Source organism: Hippocampus comes, unplaced genomic scaffold (assembly GCF_001891065.2).
Source record: "Hippocampus comes isolate QL1 unplaced genomic scaffold, H_comes_QL1_v1.1 scaffold150, whole genome shotgun sequence".
NCBI classification, from domain to species: Eukaryota; Metazoa; Chordata; class Actinopteri; order Syngnathiformes; family Syngnathidae; genus Hippocampus; species Hippocampus comes.
This window is the reverse complement of record NW_017805496.1, coordinates 2,274,403-2,292,787: the sequence shown is the minus strand read 5'-3', so window position 1 is coordinate 2,292,787 and position 18,385 is coordinate 2,274,403. Positions and strand designations below refer to the sequence as shown.

Here is an 18,385-nt window from a genome sequence, read left to right as displayed (position 1 = left end):
AAGGCCGACATGTACAAACCCAAGCCTCGCAGGAACATGACCAGCCGGCATAAGGCCAAACCGAACGGCCAACTGTTGTTGTGAGCCAGGTATCCCAACATGAGGGGCGTCCGCAGGATCAGCACCAAGTCCGCCAGCGCCAGGTTGAGGACGTAGGTTCGGAAACTGCTGGCGGCGCGAGTCTCTTCCTTGCTGCCTCTGCGGATGAGACGGCGTTGCCGTTGTCCGAGCGCCCAAACCACCAGCACGTTTAAAGGTACGCCCACCTTAAGGTAAAGAAAAAAAAACAAAACACAAAAGTAAAGAATGGTCGTCAAGCTGCCTCAAAAATCTGATACGCAGATCAAGACGCAGCCATCTACAGACATAAAACTTAGCTTGCGGAAATTACTAAAAGGAGGTACGGTGCAAGTACAACATTTTAGAGAACAAGATTTTTAAAATGCTTTGAAACACCTCAATCGTAGGTATGGGAAACATTTTTAACTGGGATTTAAAGACATTTTTATGTGGAGCTGAGTTCACTTGTATTGGCATCTTATTCCATTTGTGAGCAGCATAACAGCTAGATGCCGCTTCACCATGTTTGCTTTGAACTGTGGGTTCCATGAAGTGGCCCAAGTTTGCAGACCTCAGAGACCTGCTGGGTTTATGTTCCAATAGGATTAAAGTTGGACACCCTGACTTACACCGTTCAGCGATTTATAGACCAGTTGCATCATTTTAAAATCTAAATTTGGGGTCATACGGTCCTTGATTTGTTTTCAACAATGAAACAACACCTTCATTGAACTGTTGTTGTATGCGCCCCCACCCCGCGCCTGAGTTTCCTCCAAATCTCCATTCCTTAATCCTACCAAGACATTTTGGAAAGTTGCGTTAAAGATGGTAGCAAGAAAAGCAAAAAAAAAAAAAAATACTGTCTTGCTCAATTTTTGTGATTAATTGATTTGGAGCAAACAAATGCTTATCATATCGGTCAAAAGTAAATTTAAAAAAAAAAAAAAAAAAGGAAGATTTCCTTTCCAAATGGAAACAACAAATCCTTGACGTCAACACCACCACCTCAACTAAAATGCGCCGGGCCGGCGCTGCCTCTGCACACTCGACAGGTCGGTTCATGTCCTGTTTTTAAGTCCTCAAATGCACTTTTCGTTTTGGTCTTTTATCCCAGTTTGCAATGACGAGTTTTATTGTTTTATGTTGCTTCATGTTACGACTCATGTTTTTCTGGAGTACGCCGAGAAAACCCACACGCGCACGTGGAGAATCTGCAAAGCTCCCGACTGTGATGCTGACGCTCAAAACACTCTTCCGCAGTTGGACCTCACAGTGGCATACGTGTAGGACATTCTGAAGCGGCGAACAGCTCCAAAGAAATCGCTTCATTCGTGAATGACAAGGATTGTCTTTTCAAAAGCTCCTGATGATGCTGGGAACCGGGGTTGGAAGAGTTGTGGATTTTTCATGACAGTTCCTGTCTATTTGGTGTGATTTTTTTTTGTTCTTTCAATTCAGTTCGTTTTTTATTTGTTTTTAAGAGCGAAGGTTTTTTTTTTTGTTTGCTTCAAATTTTTATTGGTCTTTATTTTATTGAAAATGTTTCATTTTACATTTGGTTTGATTAGTTTTAGTATTAGTTTTAGTTTTTTGGAATATATGGAGTGTCTGTTGTGTGCAAGTTCAAAAAAAAAGAAAAAGAAAACACAAAAGCAAACTATAATTCAACTGGTTAGCCTTACTTCTTCTGTACAGATGTAAAGCAATATCAAAATAAACCCATTTAAAATGGCAGCTAATTTTTACTGTAATTATAGTTCCTTTTGTAAACATCAGATGTACTGGTCAGTCTTCATTTTTTAAAAAGCATTTTCATTTTTTATTTCACTCGGGTAACAAGATATTTATTTTGGGTTAAGTTATTTCTTTAGTTAACCTCGTTAGGAACCCAAGCAAGATTGGGACCTCGGAACCGTCGAGGCAGACCACGTGGCTGCCATGTTGCCCCGAAAGTAACGACTTCCATATCGTATTTCTTTAAAAAAAACACTCTGGGCCATCCTGCAGACACAGAGGAGATATTTATGAATAAAGGGGATCCGTCACCCACCAGGAAAATGAGCAGGGTAGCAGTAATCTGGACTCCTCGGACTGCCTCTGCCTGCCAAAAGCTGCTCGGGCTGTTTGCAAGTTTTTCCACCTTTTGTGTTTCATTCATGGCAGCCATTGAGGGCATCCTGATGCTGAAACAGTGACAAAGTGCGTCATCTTGAATGTGCTTGATTCATCTTGTTCACAAAACTCACTTGCCATGTAACGTGAACAAAATGCACGATTGCATACGAACGCGGGTGTCTTGTGCAACTTGCCGAAGATTTCCACATCACCCCCTCGCCCGTATGTATTTACCGCAAACTTCTGGTTTGTTTGCAAAAGGGACTGCATCGTGTCTCAAATCTCAAAGCATGTACTTTTGAGGCTTGGTGTTATTCCTACCCAACTTTCTTGCATGGCGCCATCCGCGTGCCGCATAACTACATCTTGAGCTTCCCGTCATATAAGGGTGCTTATGCAGCGGCTAGTTTGTTGACACGTTCAGATTCAATCAACGAAACACATTGTGTGTTGTGCACCACGCTCAATGTTCTAGTACAAAGTCATGACTAAAGAGTCAAGAATGTGTGATTTCTTGGAGCCAAAGCCGCCTTGGGGGCCTCTTCTTCAAACATGCGCCTACACCCCGCCTGTTTTTGAGTCATTTGGGCAAGGGAACAGAATACATACATGAAGTCACACCTACTTTGCTCTATAAAATATGAACACAGAATCATTGGCTTTTCCTTGACAGCATGCGGTGCATTTGTTCAGGGGTACATTTGTAGCGCACGCGGTAAAGCCAAATGATTGCGTGACCCCAAAAAGTCAGCGACGATCCAAAACGAAATGTGCAAATGAAAAATGTGTGCCTTACCTGCTTTTTGGTGTGCGAGATCTAGCGAGAGACAGAGAAAGAAGGAGAGCCGTGCGACGATTAAAATTCTCGCTCTCGCTCTCTTTCCCTCTCTGACCCACCTTTCTTTCCTGTGTGCGATTGCTTCATAGGCATCCTCCTATGAACGCCGCTACAACATGTATTCCACAATCTGATTTTTTTTCTTCTCCTAGGCATGCTCATTTGGTAAAGCTGCACGGAATGCACTTAAAAAAAAAAGACTGCAAATATTTCAAAGTTGCAACCGTATTTGCAAAATCTCCCAAGATTCGTTTAAGCTTGTCCAGGATTTCGTTGACATTTTTTTATGTCACAACAAAAATGACACATGCATTTGTTTTTACATTTTTCCAGGAATATGTAATCAGTCCACATTGCGTTGAATGCCAGCGAGATCGCGTTCTTGAGATGACAATAAAAGCATTTTGGGATTCTAAAAAAAAATAAATAAATAAAGCGAACGCTGTTGATAGCAATGCAGTCGAATCTCTTCATTATTTGTATTCTCGAATCTCAGACGAATAAAACCATCCTGACGCATAGCTTTCTATTTTAGAAAGTTTGAAGACCATTATTTGCTCCCGGACATTTTCCTCTCACAGTCTTTTGGATTATTTGTGCGTGCTTTAAATTTTAGTGAGTTATTCCGCATCGTTCACAGCCATTTAGATACTGTCCTGATGATGTAAATTCCCAATGTTCCGACTTTTAGGGATTTTCCAAATCACTCTGTAATTCTCAATAGAATTCATACAATATTAAAAACACGATCAAATGAAGCAAAACGAGTTGTGTCATCTTCTAAATAGCAGATAGTTCCACTTTCAGAATCGGAAAGAAAATTGGAATGGGTTCATCTGCAATAGCCGACGCTCTCCTATAGATGTCGCTACTATTCCGTTTTTTTTTTCATGTGTGGCCCATGAGAAAAAAGAGAAGGTGGGTGACCTCAAATGATTGCAAATTTGAAATGTGAAAAGTACACGTTTAACAGTTTAATAATATAAATACTACTACTACTACTACTACTACTAATAATAATAATAATAATAATAATAACAATAATAATAGCATGTATTCTTATTGCATCCTTGAATTTGAAACTGCATATTGTTTTCTTTTTTTCACAGCTCAACACAATAGCAATCGATGTTCGTTCCGTATTTGAATAATTTGGCCCTTTTATCGCCACTACATTTCAGATAACAATTAACATGAGGGCGTCTCAAACTTGGTTTTGTTTCCTCGTTTGTTTTTGTGCTCACCTGTTGTCATCCATCTTGTCCAGGTGTTCCTTGTTGTCTCGTCAGCTTGCTTGGATTTAGTTTCCTGGGTTCTGTCGGTCTTCGTCGGGTCGTTGTGTTACTGTCCTGTTGTCTTGGTTCTGTTCAAGTCATGTTTTGTTTCTCATAGTCGTGATTCAGTTACTGATATTTTGTTACTTTGAAGTTTGATCTTTTCAAGACTTTGTTAATGCTTTCGATTCAGTTTTTCCAATGTTTTGTTCATACATTTTGTTCAGTCCACCTTGCTTTTCCTGCCTGCCTGCTTTCTGGGGCCTCTACCATCATGATGACGAATAAAAAGGAAAAGTAAAAATGCACCGAATTCAGATAACATGATCGGGCAAACTTATTCATGAGAGCAGTATCGGGGAAAAAAAAGAGATAATTCAGATCAGTTTTCCCCTAACTTTATTTGTGTGTTTAAATTGCACAAGCTCAATCAAAAGATTTCAGTTGTTTTGCTGATACATTTTATTGGATTTTATTTTTAATATTTGGAAATTTGAAAGACAGTTTTCAATCACATATATCGATGAAATCTTTTTTTATTTATTTGTATTTGTCATACCAGTATTTTATGTCATACGGTTTGGTTAAAAATTTCCCCCCAAAAGTATGAGCTTTACTGGAACAAAATGTCCCAAAAATATTTGAGCTTTGTTGATACTCATAAAAAGTGTCACTGAAATTTTTTTGAAATAACCGAATCAACATAGTTTATGTAGTTGTAGGCTATAACATGCCAGTGACTTGTTTGTGTCTCTTGTTTGCCGACCTGACAACTTAAACATGTTGCAATATATGCTATGTTTTTTTGCTGGGGGAAAAAAAAACTTTCCTTATTTATTTTAAGATGTGTAATCACCAGGAATACAGCTGCTAACTTGATGGATCGACCAAACACAGAAAATATCTTTAATTTGTGGAACTGAATCGTGAGGAGCTTGACTCTTTTCCCCTCTTAAGACCACCCACGCTTCCTTTAAATCTGCTAATTTTAGATGCAGGGTTCAAATCGGGGAAACCAAATGTTTTGATGTTACAGAATGAAAGACGACGCTGCGTTGCTGCACTTTGGGGCTCATGGTGTGAGTCGAATATATTGGTTTGCTGTTGAAATGATGCACTTTCTGGACTTTCTGCGGTAAATGCAACTTTTCAATTTGCTCTCCAGATAGCGTGATATTTTGATTTCTGTTCCTTGAATATAATAATCATGTCTTGATGAGAAGAAAGCAAACGCTGATCGTCCCCCTTCAAACGCCACACGCGTCTGAAAGAGAGCAGGTGAAATGTTATCAGATGATATCAGCTGGATGTCTTTTGAACCTTTTGCTGAAAACACAGATGACGGAAAACGGTGTAACGTCATCTATGAAGCCCACGTGGGGGGGAAAAAACACTGAGTGATTCATGCAAAGAGTTTAAGACAGCAAAAATGTTGCTCAGTGATCAAACCTCCGTGGTGAATTTCCACATCGCAGGGGCCCCCCCCTTGATTTGTCGACTCTTCCCCCACCCCCTCATGCCAGCCAGTCAACTACAACTACTTTCACATTTGCTTTCCTGATTCAATCGCCGGCATGCTGTTTGTTTCTACAAAGGATGCAATCGGACGGTTTGCATGTGGACTACCATTTAATGCTTGTGAGAGTCGATGGGGATGCACCTAGTGTTCTCTGAATCATATCGCTATGTCTTGGTCGTTGGGTGATCACATGCAAACGGTGCACAGCGCTGACCTGGGTGAGAAGGCATAATGAGGATTGAGCACTCACTTACAGTCATTTAGTGGAAAAGAGTGGCTTTCAAAATCCCCATGATGGGACACTCCCATCACTGACATTTTTGGTTCAATTCATCTCAGCACCTGACACAATTAAATGTGTAAGTGTGGAGAGTTTAGCTTTGTGTGCATGCCAAACTCATTGTTCCCACGCATTATTTTAGATTCGCCTATGCGGGGATTTATAAACATTGCTTTTTTTCTTGTCCAGAGAGGCAAACCGTGACGTAATTAGCACAATGCTACTACGTCTGTTGTGTTTGGTTTTGCCATGTTAAATTGGATGGAAAGATGCTTTGCATGAAGCCAGAGTAGCTGTTGTGTCAAAAGACCTTAAGAGTTAATTGCTCGTCATGCTCGCAGTTGTGGTGTTTAACGCTACACGGCAAAGGCTGAATTTAGCATGCTAACATGCTAACGTCATGCTCGCAGTCGTGATTTTTAGCGCTTCGCAGCAAAGGCGGAAGTTAGCATGCTAATATGCTAACATCATGCTCACAGTCGTGATGTTTCATTCTACACCAGCGAAAGCTGATGTTAACATGCTAACATGCTAGTCATTGAACGCATCAGAAAGAACTAAGTTTGTGGGTGTAGTGTAGTTTGTCAGATGATTGATTTGATAAAAATAAACAAAGCAGTAACCTTTGAATTTGCTCTCCAGATCGTGTGATATTTTGATTTCTGTCCCTTGAACAGTTGACAGTAAATGGCAGTCTGATGCTAGCATTAGATGAGTATTTCCAATACTTTATTGAGCCTAGGCATATATTTTACAATAAAAGAAACCCTTGCACACGTCAAAGCATAAAGTATTAGATGACTTCAAATACGTTTTTATTGTGTTGTACGAATGGGAACATAATGAGCATAATGAGGCACAGATTAATTTTACCCTCCGCCATCTAGTGAAAGAGCAGTGATTTGTTCGGTCTGTCATTATACAGTGATCCCTAGCTACTTTGTGGTTTGTTTATCGCGGGTTCAGTGCATCGCGGATTTTTTCAAACATATATATATATATATCTTTTTATAAAATTTTTTAAATATACATGGAGTACAGTACTGTATATGTTGCTCTATGTGACTCGCTGTTGTTTTGCAGCTTCTCGCGGACCGTTTGCGGACTTTAAAAAAAACTTTTTTTTTTTACCCGTTTATGTTAATTGGACGCTACTTCGCGGATTTTCGTTTATCGCGGGTGGTTTTGGTCCCCATTAACCGCGACAAACGAGGGATTACTGTATATAGTGTGTCACTGGCACAGTTAGATGAACAGAGATACAGTATATGTAGTAATTGCATAATAATATTTGGACCAAAGTGAAATTGAACCATTTTCTACGGGAGTTGGGAATCACTGCATTAGACATGAGTGTTTATCAAATCAAAGGTCGGGCAGGAGCAGGGATCAAAACCCACGGGAGACCATTAAAGACTCCACACAAAGGGAAGGTGTCCATCTAACTAAGGAGTTAAAAAAAAATTGTGCACCCATTTTCCCAAATGCTTCATGACCTAATTACATAAGTGCGTTACTGATCTACCGTATTTTCTTAGTGTTCCCAGCATAACTGTAAATAACCTGGTAAGATTCAAGAAATGAAAACACATCACTTCTGTAGGCAGCATTTACATACAGGACACATGGCAATTGGCAACAAAGTTTTGCTATGTGATTTTCTTGATACTCTTTCAAAGGGGGTTTCACATGAGTCACGTACTAATGTTTAAAAGACACTCACATTCAGATGCGCTGCTCTCAGGGCAGAGGGAAGAGACGCAGTCAACTCGCACCCGTTGGGGAAAGAGGAAGTCAGGCTCCATCAAGACAGGTCAGTGAATACCTAACACGCAGCAGCCATTCCAAAACATCTCTTGGCTTTCTCGTCATATTTTAGTTCGTAACAGCGCCGACATTGAAACAACAGAGTACAATGTTGAATTGTTTGATGCTGTCACAGAGTTTGGTATCTTTTTAAGCAACTTAAGGTTGACTGTTCAAAATGATCTCTTTCAGCATTCCACCAAAAGCGAGTCGGGCACGTGGGTGATGATCACAAAAGTCTCAGAATGAAGTTAATGCTAATCGTGATAGGGGTTGATTTCATCGGACACCTGCCATTGTTAGCATTAGCTTCAGTTTGGGAGCAGCCGTGAAAGATCATTGGAGCTCATTGCCACGACTGAGGAATATGGGCCAGAAATAAAAAGCTCCAAAAGGTACCAGCTGCGTGGAGCAACTTTTGGCATTTTCTTTCTGACACCGCCATGATTGCGAGACCCTTTTTTTCAGCATGTAGTTGTTGAGCCCGTATAAATAATTGAATCAGAAAGGATGACCTTTTATGATCTGTTTCCTTTCTTGTGCCCTCTTAGCGTCATGACAGTTTATGTGTTCAGCATTTGTTTGCTAACATGATCATCTATAAAATCGCTGTTTTCGTATTTGAGATGTATTCACTGCTGTGAAAGGAGGGTTCGCTTTAGGACCGTCACATAAATAAAATATAGACGTATCTTAGGGTTGATTCAGCTCATGAAATTGCAGTCGTACGGTATGTATTTATGCATGTTTACAAAGTGCCACTGTGCATGCTGACTTTATAGTCGGCAAATTCCAACGTTTAAAAGAATTCTAAACATGTAAGATGCTCAGCACTTTGAGCGTATGCCGCTCTCTCTCTCTCTCTCTCTCTTCAAGACACAAACACATTTGTGATGCTTTGGCCTTGTCGTAGAAGATCATGTCATCTTTTAAAACACTATGTCATTAGTTCAGAGTTCCCTAAAAATGGGGATTGCTGCATCGTCTTCCGAAAAGCAGATTTCAAACTCCATCCCAATGTGGCCAGCAAAATTTCAAATCAGGCACAACAATATGACGTGTTCGTTTCACTTTATTTTGATTGACTTTGTTGAGCCATAAATGTCTGTTCAAGAGATCCAGCCATCCATTTTCGAGACCGCTTCGCCCAGAAGCATCCAAACAATGGCCCGGGGGCCATTTTTAAGCGACCCGCATCATCTACTCAAAATCTCATCTGACACTAATGAATTTATTTTATATACTGCATTGCTTTTCTAAATGCGCAAAGTTTAAATAAGTAACGGGGTTTCTCTTCATAACACTGTGGTGATAAAGAGAATTATTTTCACAAGCAAAAATGGCTTTTTGGCTTTTAATCTGATCAATCTTCTGGTGAATAATAGTAGAAGCAAACATATTCATTGATTCCTTGACTTCTTTATGGAAAAATTTCAAATGGAGGCTCAATTATTCGTGGCTTCACAGCTTGTCTAAAATTCTCCCTGCATGTTTATTGTGTGCGGACGCTTGAAGGTCACGGGTACAGGCACAAACGTCCTTCACGGCGATGTGCTGCCTGCAGCGGCGCCACGAACATTAACCAGGCACTCAACAGACACTCCTTGAGGTTCACCTAGCCAGTCGAATGAGATCTCATTTTATAAGAACAGTTTGCTTGACAGGGAGACATTTTCACAAAAGAAAAAGCTTAACCTCAGGCTGCGTTCTGAGCCACCCAACCAAGAAGGTGGGACATGGGCTGCATTTCACGATGACGGCAATTCCCAACTCTGTATGTCGTGCCCTATGTGTGTGTGTGTGTGTGTGTGTGTGTGTGTGTGTGTGTGTGTGTGTGTGTGTGTGTGTGTGTGTGTGCGTGTGTGTGTGTGTGTTTGTGTGTCTCATGCACTGATTCGCTATCGCTAACAGCTAATCAGAACGGTTTGAACACTCTAAATGTGTATGAGTGTGATGTGATGTTTGTCACTGTGTGCCCTGCGATTGGCTGGCAACCGGTTCAGGGTGTCCCTCGCCTACTTCCCCGAAGACGGCTTGGATAGGCTCCAGCATGCCCGCCCCGCGACCCTTGTGAGGATAAAGCAGATCAGAAAATGGATGGATAAATGGCTCATTCATTCAAACGACATCTCAAAAATGCAATGAGACAAAAATCTCTTCACTGTTCTAAATGTTGCTTTTTACTTCAGTCTGTTCCTGCTTGTATTATGCGTTTGTCCGCAAGACCGGCGCTCGTGTGTGTTTTATTTCATGAAACCATGACTGTGGATGATATGTTCAAAAATGACTTCTCAGTCACATTGTTTGCTTGCCATAGAGTGAAAGTAATGCTTGTGATTGATGTTGACTGTAAGAAACCATTCATTTTAGACTTGATCTTCAGAGCAGTTGTACATCTATTAGTGTATTTCATATACGTTATATATATTGAATCAATGAGTCATTCAATGTGTGAGATGAGATCATCAATCCTTTACATTATGCTCACAGTACTCTGTGACTTTTTTTTTTTTGTGATGCAGTGTGAATTTCTTCTCATGAGAATATGTATAGTATGTGCTTTGGCTCAATAAAAGATGAGAAACACTGCAGTGTGATGCGTGTACTGGATCTTAAGAAGCCAATGCAAAGCGCACGACTCAAAGAAACAATCTGCAATGAAACATGATTATTCTGCCATGCAATCATTTTGCAGTCCATGAATCTTGACAGCTGCAGACTTAATTAAATTATGAATGATCAAAACTGGGTCCCGTACCATTTCCAAGGATCCAATGTGATGCGAGCGTGTCTAAAATGCGCCAACCAACCCGGGTGGCCCCCCGCACGCACGAGCCGGCAAAGGGGCGGGCCGGCCGCTCAGCTGATGGCTGAGCTGCTCCACACACAGCACACAATCTCTCATTCCTCGCTGGGCGAATGTGGTCACGCCAGACCTTTTCCTCGCCAATTACTCCCAATGTGGAAGGCTTCATGAACTTGCGGCCGCAACTTAATGGGGCATCTCGCCGCAGGATGCACCTGACGGCGCCGCACGCGCACGGGCAACGCACGTTGACCTGCCCCCGCCGCGTGTTATGGTAGCCAGCCCGCGCGTGGGTTTTGTCCCGTGATGGGGAGAAGAATCACGTGGAGCCACGGTGCCGTCGTCCTGCTGGCCTTCCTCATGAGCTCATGTCGGGCCATCACTCTGGACTCCATCCTCTGGAGCAGCGGCAATACAAAGTGGGTACTTTCTCGTATTTGTTATGATGGTCATCTTTGCACAACGGGGATGGACTTACTATTCGTGCATTCATGAAACGATTTGCCCATGATTTAAATGTTTATTGGTGTATAGTTTAAGGCTTTGTGTTTTCTTTTTTTTTAATCAAAGTGGCCACCTGCATAATTGCTGGCACCCCTGGTTAAGACATGTTAGAAGCCTTCACACAAAATCAAGTTTTATATCATACTGAAAATGGTAGAAATTGGTTCACCGGACTCAAGCTGCTCCCGTGGCCATCTCAGTCCCAAGACCTCAAACCCCTTGAAAACCTGTGGAGTCAGCTCAAGAAGAGAGTGCACAAGAGAGGACCCAGGTCGCCTGCTTTAGATGTCTCCCTCCTCCAAAGCACCCGATCAAAATGATCGGGATTGTGATCAGCCTTCTCTAAAGCTTGCTGATGAGCTGATTGTTTCAATCAGCTGTGTCGGAAGACGGAGACATCTAGAACAGGCTGGATAGGGGCTCTGTCGGACCGCACTTTGACACCGCTGATTTAGAGAGATTGTGCTAAGAGGAATAGTTGAAGATTCTTCTTTCGGTATTCTCCCATCTTTGGAAACATTTTCGGAGAAAAGTCGATGCCCTTTTTTTGGCCAAAGGAGCTTGTGCAAAGTCTGAACATCAATGGTGCAAATAAGTGTGACATACATGTTTTGACATGAAATAATTACTTCTTAATGTGGGATTTTCATTATACAAGGGCATGAGTCTCCCAAAATGACATGCAAGCAAGGCAGCTACAGTAACTGGTGCTGAGAAACGGTGCCGCAGCAGCCGTTTTGGTGTCACGATGCTCACCTGCAGTGGGTGTTGACCTTCAATCCGGTGCCGTCCGTTTAGGTCAGCAAACTGAGCTCTTGCTGTCCTTGATCTGTGATTTGAGGCATGTAAACCCGTACTGATGAAGGACATCCAAGATCAGAACATTTCCGTTTAGGTCAGCAAACTGAGCTCTTGCTGTCCTCGATCTGTGATTTGAGGCATATTCCTTTTGAGGAAATGAACAAAACGTATTTTTCTTCAGGTCATTGTTGACTGCGTATTGTCGTTCTTCACAGCTTCACTCCAGGTCAAGGTCTGGTCCTCTCCCCTCAGATTGGGGACAAGATGGACATTGTCTGTCCAAGGGCGGATGCCGCCAAGGGCGAAAAGGAAGAGTTCTACCGAATCTACTTGGTCTCCCGAAGTCAGATGGAGAGCTGCACTATAGACAAGACAAACACCCCCCTGCTCAACTGCGACAAGCCGCACCGGGATGTCAAGTTCACGTTCAAGTTCCAGGAGTTCAGCCCCAACTTGTGGGGGCTGGAGTTCCTCAAGGGGAAGGATTACTACATCACTTGTAAGTTCATTTATCGCTGTGTAATTCGCCTTCTTTGGGAGTAGGTGAGCATCGTCAGATGAGAGCCGCAACCCGATTGGGTCCTACAGGTGTTTTTACGTAGCAGCATCCCCTTACAGCCACCCATCCTGATCCATCAAGAGGCCATCATCCTTGTTGCCCCTCCCCCTCCGCCCCCACTCTCGATTTGTCAGCTGGCGTGAGAGTCGCCGTGGCCTTGTTATCGGACTGCTGTCAGTCGAAGCAGCGCATCTTAGCGCCAAGCGATGCATGAGATCGTGAACAAGTGTGAGCGCACAGCCTCCCCCGCCTCGCGGCGCTTTGACAGCACACTCGGTCGGCTCTGGCAGGACAGTGCCCATTCTGAGGGCTTACATGCCCCAAATCACATGAGGCTTTTACAGCATCAGGCAGATTTGACGCGAGCTTTCATGGCAACGTGGAGCGTTGCCTGTGCGATGTTGTTATCTGACCTAAATGCTCCGAACAAGTGTGTACTTGTGTGTTCGTCTTTGTGTGGAGGCGCGGGAGTTTGCTTGCGACTGGGGTGACACAGAGTTCTTGGTGTAGATTTCCTTCTTTATACTGCAAAGGCACATGTATTAACTTTATTCAATAATCCTTTTGCATCTAGAGCTGAAAGTTTATTTAGCTCAGCCATCAACTGTCCAATAAAAATTTTATTTGCTCAATAATTTATGGAGATAATTTATTTAATCAAAAATGCTACAGATTCCAGGGTTTTGGTTGGTGGAGATCTTTAAATCGCCTTCTCCGTGTTGGGCAGAGATGAGATTAGATAGATAGATAGATAGATAGATAGATAGATAGATAGATAGATAGATAGATAGATAGATAGTAAGAACGTAGCTGCTAGCTAGCTAGCTCACCATACAGATGGACGACCGCTCGCTACTTAGCTAGATACAGGTAGAAGCTAGCTAGGTTGGTAGCTTGCAAGGTATCCAGATAAATAGATAGACTGTTCCAGTAGTAGCCAAAATGAAGAAAGTATATGCAGTAGTGGCTCCTATTTGGCGTAACAATGAAATCTAAAATAACGTTATAAATGATGGACGGTGATATTGTACAGTAGATGGTTTATGTCCATCCATCCATCCATCCATCCATTTTCATCCTCACAAGGGTCACAGGGCGTGCTGTAGCCTATCCCAGCTGTCTTTGGGCAGTAGGCGGGGGGACACCCTGAACTGGTTGCCAGCCAATCGCAGGGCACACAGAGATCATCAACCATCTGCGCTCACACTCACACCTAGGGACAATTTGGAGTTCCATGCATGTTTTTGGAATGTGGGAGGAAACCGGAGTACCCGGCACGGGAGATCATGCAAACTCCACACAGGAAGGCCGGTGCCGGGATCGAACCCACAATCTCTGCAATGTGAGGTCTACGTGCTAACCACTGGACCACCGGGCCGCCATGGTTTATAGCATACCATCAACGTCATCACTCATTTGCAACATAAGAGAAGTTGATAAGCTGAATTGTCAAGCTAGCAAACGAAACGATTCTTAGAAATTGAATGACTGGGTTTTGATTCCTATCCTGTGTGCTAATGCAGTCATGTGCAGATTTATAATCATCTCTTCGATTCTTGACGTTTTGGTTTCCTTGTGTAGCTTGTTGAGAGCAACAATCTTCAAGAAACACCTCCCATAAAGCAAGCGGTGCTGTGCTAAAGGACCATGAACTACAACGACAGTCACAAACATATTGTCCAATTTTGAACCTTGTCAATCAAAACCAAGCATCAAACAACTGACCAATTGCTTCTGATGTATACATAATGGGACGGGTGACAGTATGACAGTATTTGCTTCAGGTGCCTTGCTGCAGTTTGTCTGCACGTCTGCATTTTCCTTCCCAAAAGTGATGCAACATTTCGCAACTACCGCGTGTGTGATCATCGTCTTTTACAATAGCTTCAGTTGGACTAACGATGCTCGCTTGCTCTCTGCATCAGCCACATCTACAGGCTCTCTGCAAGGTCTGGATAACACGAATGGAGGAGTGTGCAGGACCAAATCCATGAAGATGGTGCTAAGAGTCGGGCAAAGTAAGACCTTGTGGATAGATATGTTTGGAAGCATCACAACTTAACATGAGACAGAGAGATGTTCAGTATGTATACAGATGAAGTGTTAGCTTCCAAAAGCAATATAATGATGCCACCGCCTCCTAAAGGGTTGGATAATCTGCTGTCGTCAATAATCTCCCATCCCTACTTCAAACCTCCAACGGCTACACGCCATCAGTACGGACTCTCGTGCGATCATTTAGATGGCAGTCACTCTTCAATTTTCTCTCTCAATGTTGACTAATCATGCACAGAAGACGCTTATCTTCGTGAGATACTAAAATAAACACACACATCATATGAACATGATGGGTGTCAAACATAAATATGGTCGTGATTGCACATTTTTTCCAAATGTGCGATGCCGTATTTGAGAGCGTTTGGAAATATCGGACAGTCCACTATGTGTGAGCAAACTAAATGCTTGGAAATTCTGAATTTGTTGATGGCCCAAAGTGCAGTTTTGCAGTATGCTTCACATGAATAATTGAAGAGTGGGACTTCAACATGGAAATTCAGGATTTTGTGTGTTTGTCAACTGATCTTGCAAATACGGGGGTTGCTTTCATGTTGCCTTTGGAAAACGCCATTGCACAAGCAAACATTTTAACAGCAACAGAAACCAGTAACCACTGAAAGGATTTAGTCGCCCGCCTGAGTTAAACGTGTGCATATATTAATGGCATGAATGAGAGTCGTTGACATTCAACACATCATCTTTAGAAAAGCAAGCTTTGTGCCTTTGCCTTGGAATTGAACTTTCAATTAAGTTAGCAGCTATACATTATTGATAAAGTGAATGCAGTGTGAGATAGAATATATGAGCGCAAAAAAAAAAAATCATTTTAGCTTAGAATTACTGAAAAGACCCAAAGTAATATTTGGGAGAAAGAAATAAAAGGCACGTCGACAGATTTCACTTTGCGCCTTGCGAAGAGTGGATGTTTCCGTTTCTTGATGTGTTCAATTGCTTTCGTTGCAGGTTCTTCAGATCCTCGATTAACACTTCAGGAATCCCCGACCAGATTTTCACCGACAAAACTACAACCGAAAACAAAGGATGCAGCTGAAGATCATGATATCAAGAACAAAACTGGCAAGTTCAATATTTCACTGACAGTAAAATGCAGCTCATTAGAACATTTTTGCACCCCTCTCCCGACCTCCAAACCTGTGAAATACGTTTGGAAAATATCCTCAACTTAGAAAAAAAAAAAAGCAACACGGACGTAAAGATGATCTGTGATTGCGCTGGCCAACTTGACAGAATACACCCGTGGAGGTCTACTTGCAATTCCTTTCCTCCTTTCACGATGTCACATCTCGAGTGCCGATTAGAACGAGAATGAGAGGAGCCGCTTCAAGTGGCGAGCAATCAAGTCGGCTGTGTTCACACCCACAACGGCGCAAAAATAAAAAAAAGATTTCAACCGCGCCAAGCTGCGTGCGTCAGGCAAAAATATCAAAAGCCAGACTTGCCTGCCTCTGTGCAGATTTAAACAGTGCCTCATGCTAGACCAGGGCTCAGAACTGGACTACTTGAAATCATGTTTTGAAAAATTCCTTAGGTAGAGTTAAGGAAGGGATTGGGTCGTTCACTGGCAATTTTAAGGACGATGACTACAATTAGTCTAACTTCTTGAGTTACTGAAATGATGAAACTGGCCCATTAATTTCCATTTTCCACTGCACAGGAATGGCCCAGTTCGATTTGGTGCCATTCGTTGGTTTTCCACAGACAGCGTGGAGTGAGTTCTCACTCAATGTGGTCTGAATGGAGGTGGGAAAGGGATGTCTGTCTCGATATGTACTCTGTGAATGACTGGCAACCAACCCAAGCTTTTCGTGAGTGGGGATCGGCTCCAGCTGTCTGAGACTCTGAACGGGAAAACTGCAGATAGAAAATGGAGGGCTGCGTGGTTTTCCGTGGCAACATATTAGCGCCTTAGTTGTCCCTGAAGGCCACACCGATGATGTTCGTTAGTATGAGTCATGATAACGAACAACACTGGCATGTGGCTGTTGGCCAAAATCCAATGCTTAATTGGTCCAACAACAGATTAGCGAAAATTTGCAGATCAGGAATCTACTTGACCATTGAGCACCGGCAATGTTGACTGAATTGGAACGCTCGTATTCTGCTTTGGCCAAAGCGCCTTACATAGCAAGTACGGTCATTGGATCCTAAACTGAGTGGGTACTACACTATGTAATGAAACTGCAGCACAGATGTTCTGGCTGCTTAAATGACTGTTTAAGATCAGATAAAGAGCTCAATAATCCCTAAACGCCTTCCTTTTACCCTTCGGAAAATATAATAAAATATATACAGAATGCCAGGACTTGATAATGTGAAAAAAGTAGCGTATGTGTCGCGGCTGTTTTTCTTCACGGTCTCCCCCCCGTCCCCCCAATACAAAAATGTCAACATATGTGTGACTTTAGAACGAGAAGTGTGTAAGGAATGTGAATCGCAGCGGAGAGGTGTGATGAAACTCATTATCCGGAGCAGCACAAGCCCAACAATATTGCTGTGCTCCGCCATCGTTGTTTTGTGCATGCCCAGACTGAACTCATACTGCGGGGCTGACATGTTTTCCATTTTCACAGGCAGTATTTAGCGCCGATGTGAAGCATTTTCAAATTTTTGGGATTTCAGGCCCCAGAAACGCAAACAACCAAAGTCAATCTAGTTTCAGTCACGACAAAATGTTTGCCCGCAGGCACACTATAAAATATGATGGAAAGTGTCTGTAAGTTATTCTACGAGATAGTTTCTGTAGTTGTCATGGAGAGCAGACCAAAATGTTTTGCTGCATTTTGTTGATGTGAAGACACCTCCCGCCCGTGAAGCGACGCCGACCAGACCCACTTTTGAACAAAACGTGAGCGGCGCGACAAGTTGTTCGCCCCTGCCATCTTTCTCCTCCGTCTTTGTTTTGTCTCGGCTTTAACGCTTTGCATTGATGTGTTTCTTCAAGTGGAAGGCCTCGGGTTGCAAAGACCAGTCGGCGTGCGGCGTCGGGCTCAGAAGCAGGGCAGCTCACCCCCGGTGGCGGTGGTGGCTCACCGCCAGGACTGTTGATCTGGGTTGTCTCGGCCTGTGTGATCCTCCTCCTCCTCCTCATCGCCATCCCGTCGGCCGTGCTGTGCAAGTGCCGTCGCTGCGTCCCAGATAGGCAGCAGTCTGCGTCTGTGTCGCTCAACACTTTAGCCGTGCCAAAGCGGGACAGCATCAGCAGCGACAACGTTGGCTCGGACCGCAGCGAGATCGTCTTTCCTCCGCAGGCGTCCGACAGCAGACTCTGTCGACATTTTGAGCGTTTGAGCGGCGAATACGGAGCCCCTGTTTACATCGTGAAGGAGATTTCGCCGCAGAGTCCCACCAACATTTACTACAAAGTCTAACTTTTGCCATTTTTTTCGTCGCTAATGACGTCATTCGCTATGAGGACGAATTGGACCAAAACTGGCGTCGCATCATGAATTTTTTTTTTTTTTTTTTTTAGGAGAGACTAATCGCTTCTTGATTACACAGACTTTGTAAATAAATGATTTACCAATTCCGATTTCTAATTGAAACTGTTTTTTTAAGTCTTCTGGTCTCAACGTCATCTTGTATCTTTCGTAAATATGTATAGTGTGTTTTCAATGTATTTATTTATTTTTTATTACAAATACTGTATTTACACAGACTTTGTAAATAAATGATTTACCAATTCTGATTTCTAATTGAAACTGTTTTCAAGTCTTCTGGTCTCAACATCATCTTGTATCTTTCGTA

General features: G+C 42.7%; 2 protein-coding genes across 2 annotated transcripts in view; one reads left to right on the top strand and one right to left on the bottom strand.

Moving 5' to 3' along the window:
- The window catches only part of LOC109519661 (C5a anaphylatoxin chemotactic receptor 1), a 3,848-nt gene extending 746 nt beyond the window's left edge, over positions 1–3,102 (bottom strand). The window contains exons 1-3 of the mRNA XM_019876331.1: positions 2,972–3,102; positions 2,111–2,243; positions 6–266 (exon numbers count right to left, since the gene is read on the bottom strand). Of these exons, the coding sequence (XP_019731890.1) occupies positions 6–266; positions 2,111–2,236 (387 nt within the window). The 5' untranslated portion in view covers positions 2,237–2,243; positions 2,972–3,102. The remainder of the gene's footprint in view (positions 1–5; positions 267–2,110; positions 2,244–2,971) is intronic.
- Positions 3,103–10,098: 6,996 nt separating this feature from the next.
- On the top strand, positions 10,099–18,108 carry LOC109519652 (ephrin-B2a-like). The gene is made up of 5 exons (XM_019876320.1): positions 10,099–11,117; positions 12,219–12,502; positions 14,488–14,580; positions 15,584–15,699; positions 17,623–18,108. Exons 1-5 carry the CDS (start codon positions 11,005–11,007, stop codon positions 18,007–18,009), a joined length of 993 nt encoding a protein of 330 aa, XP_019731879.1. The 5' UTR covers positions 10,099–11,004; the 3' UTR covers positions 18,010–18,108.
- Positions 18,109–18,385: the final 277 nt, after the last annotated feature.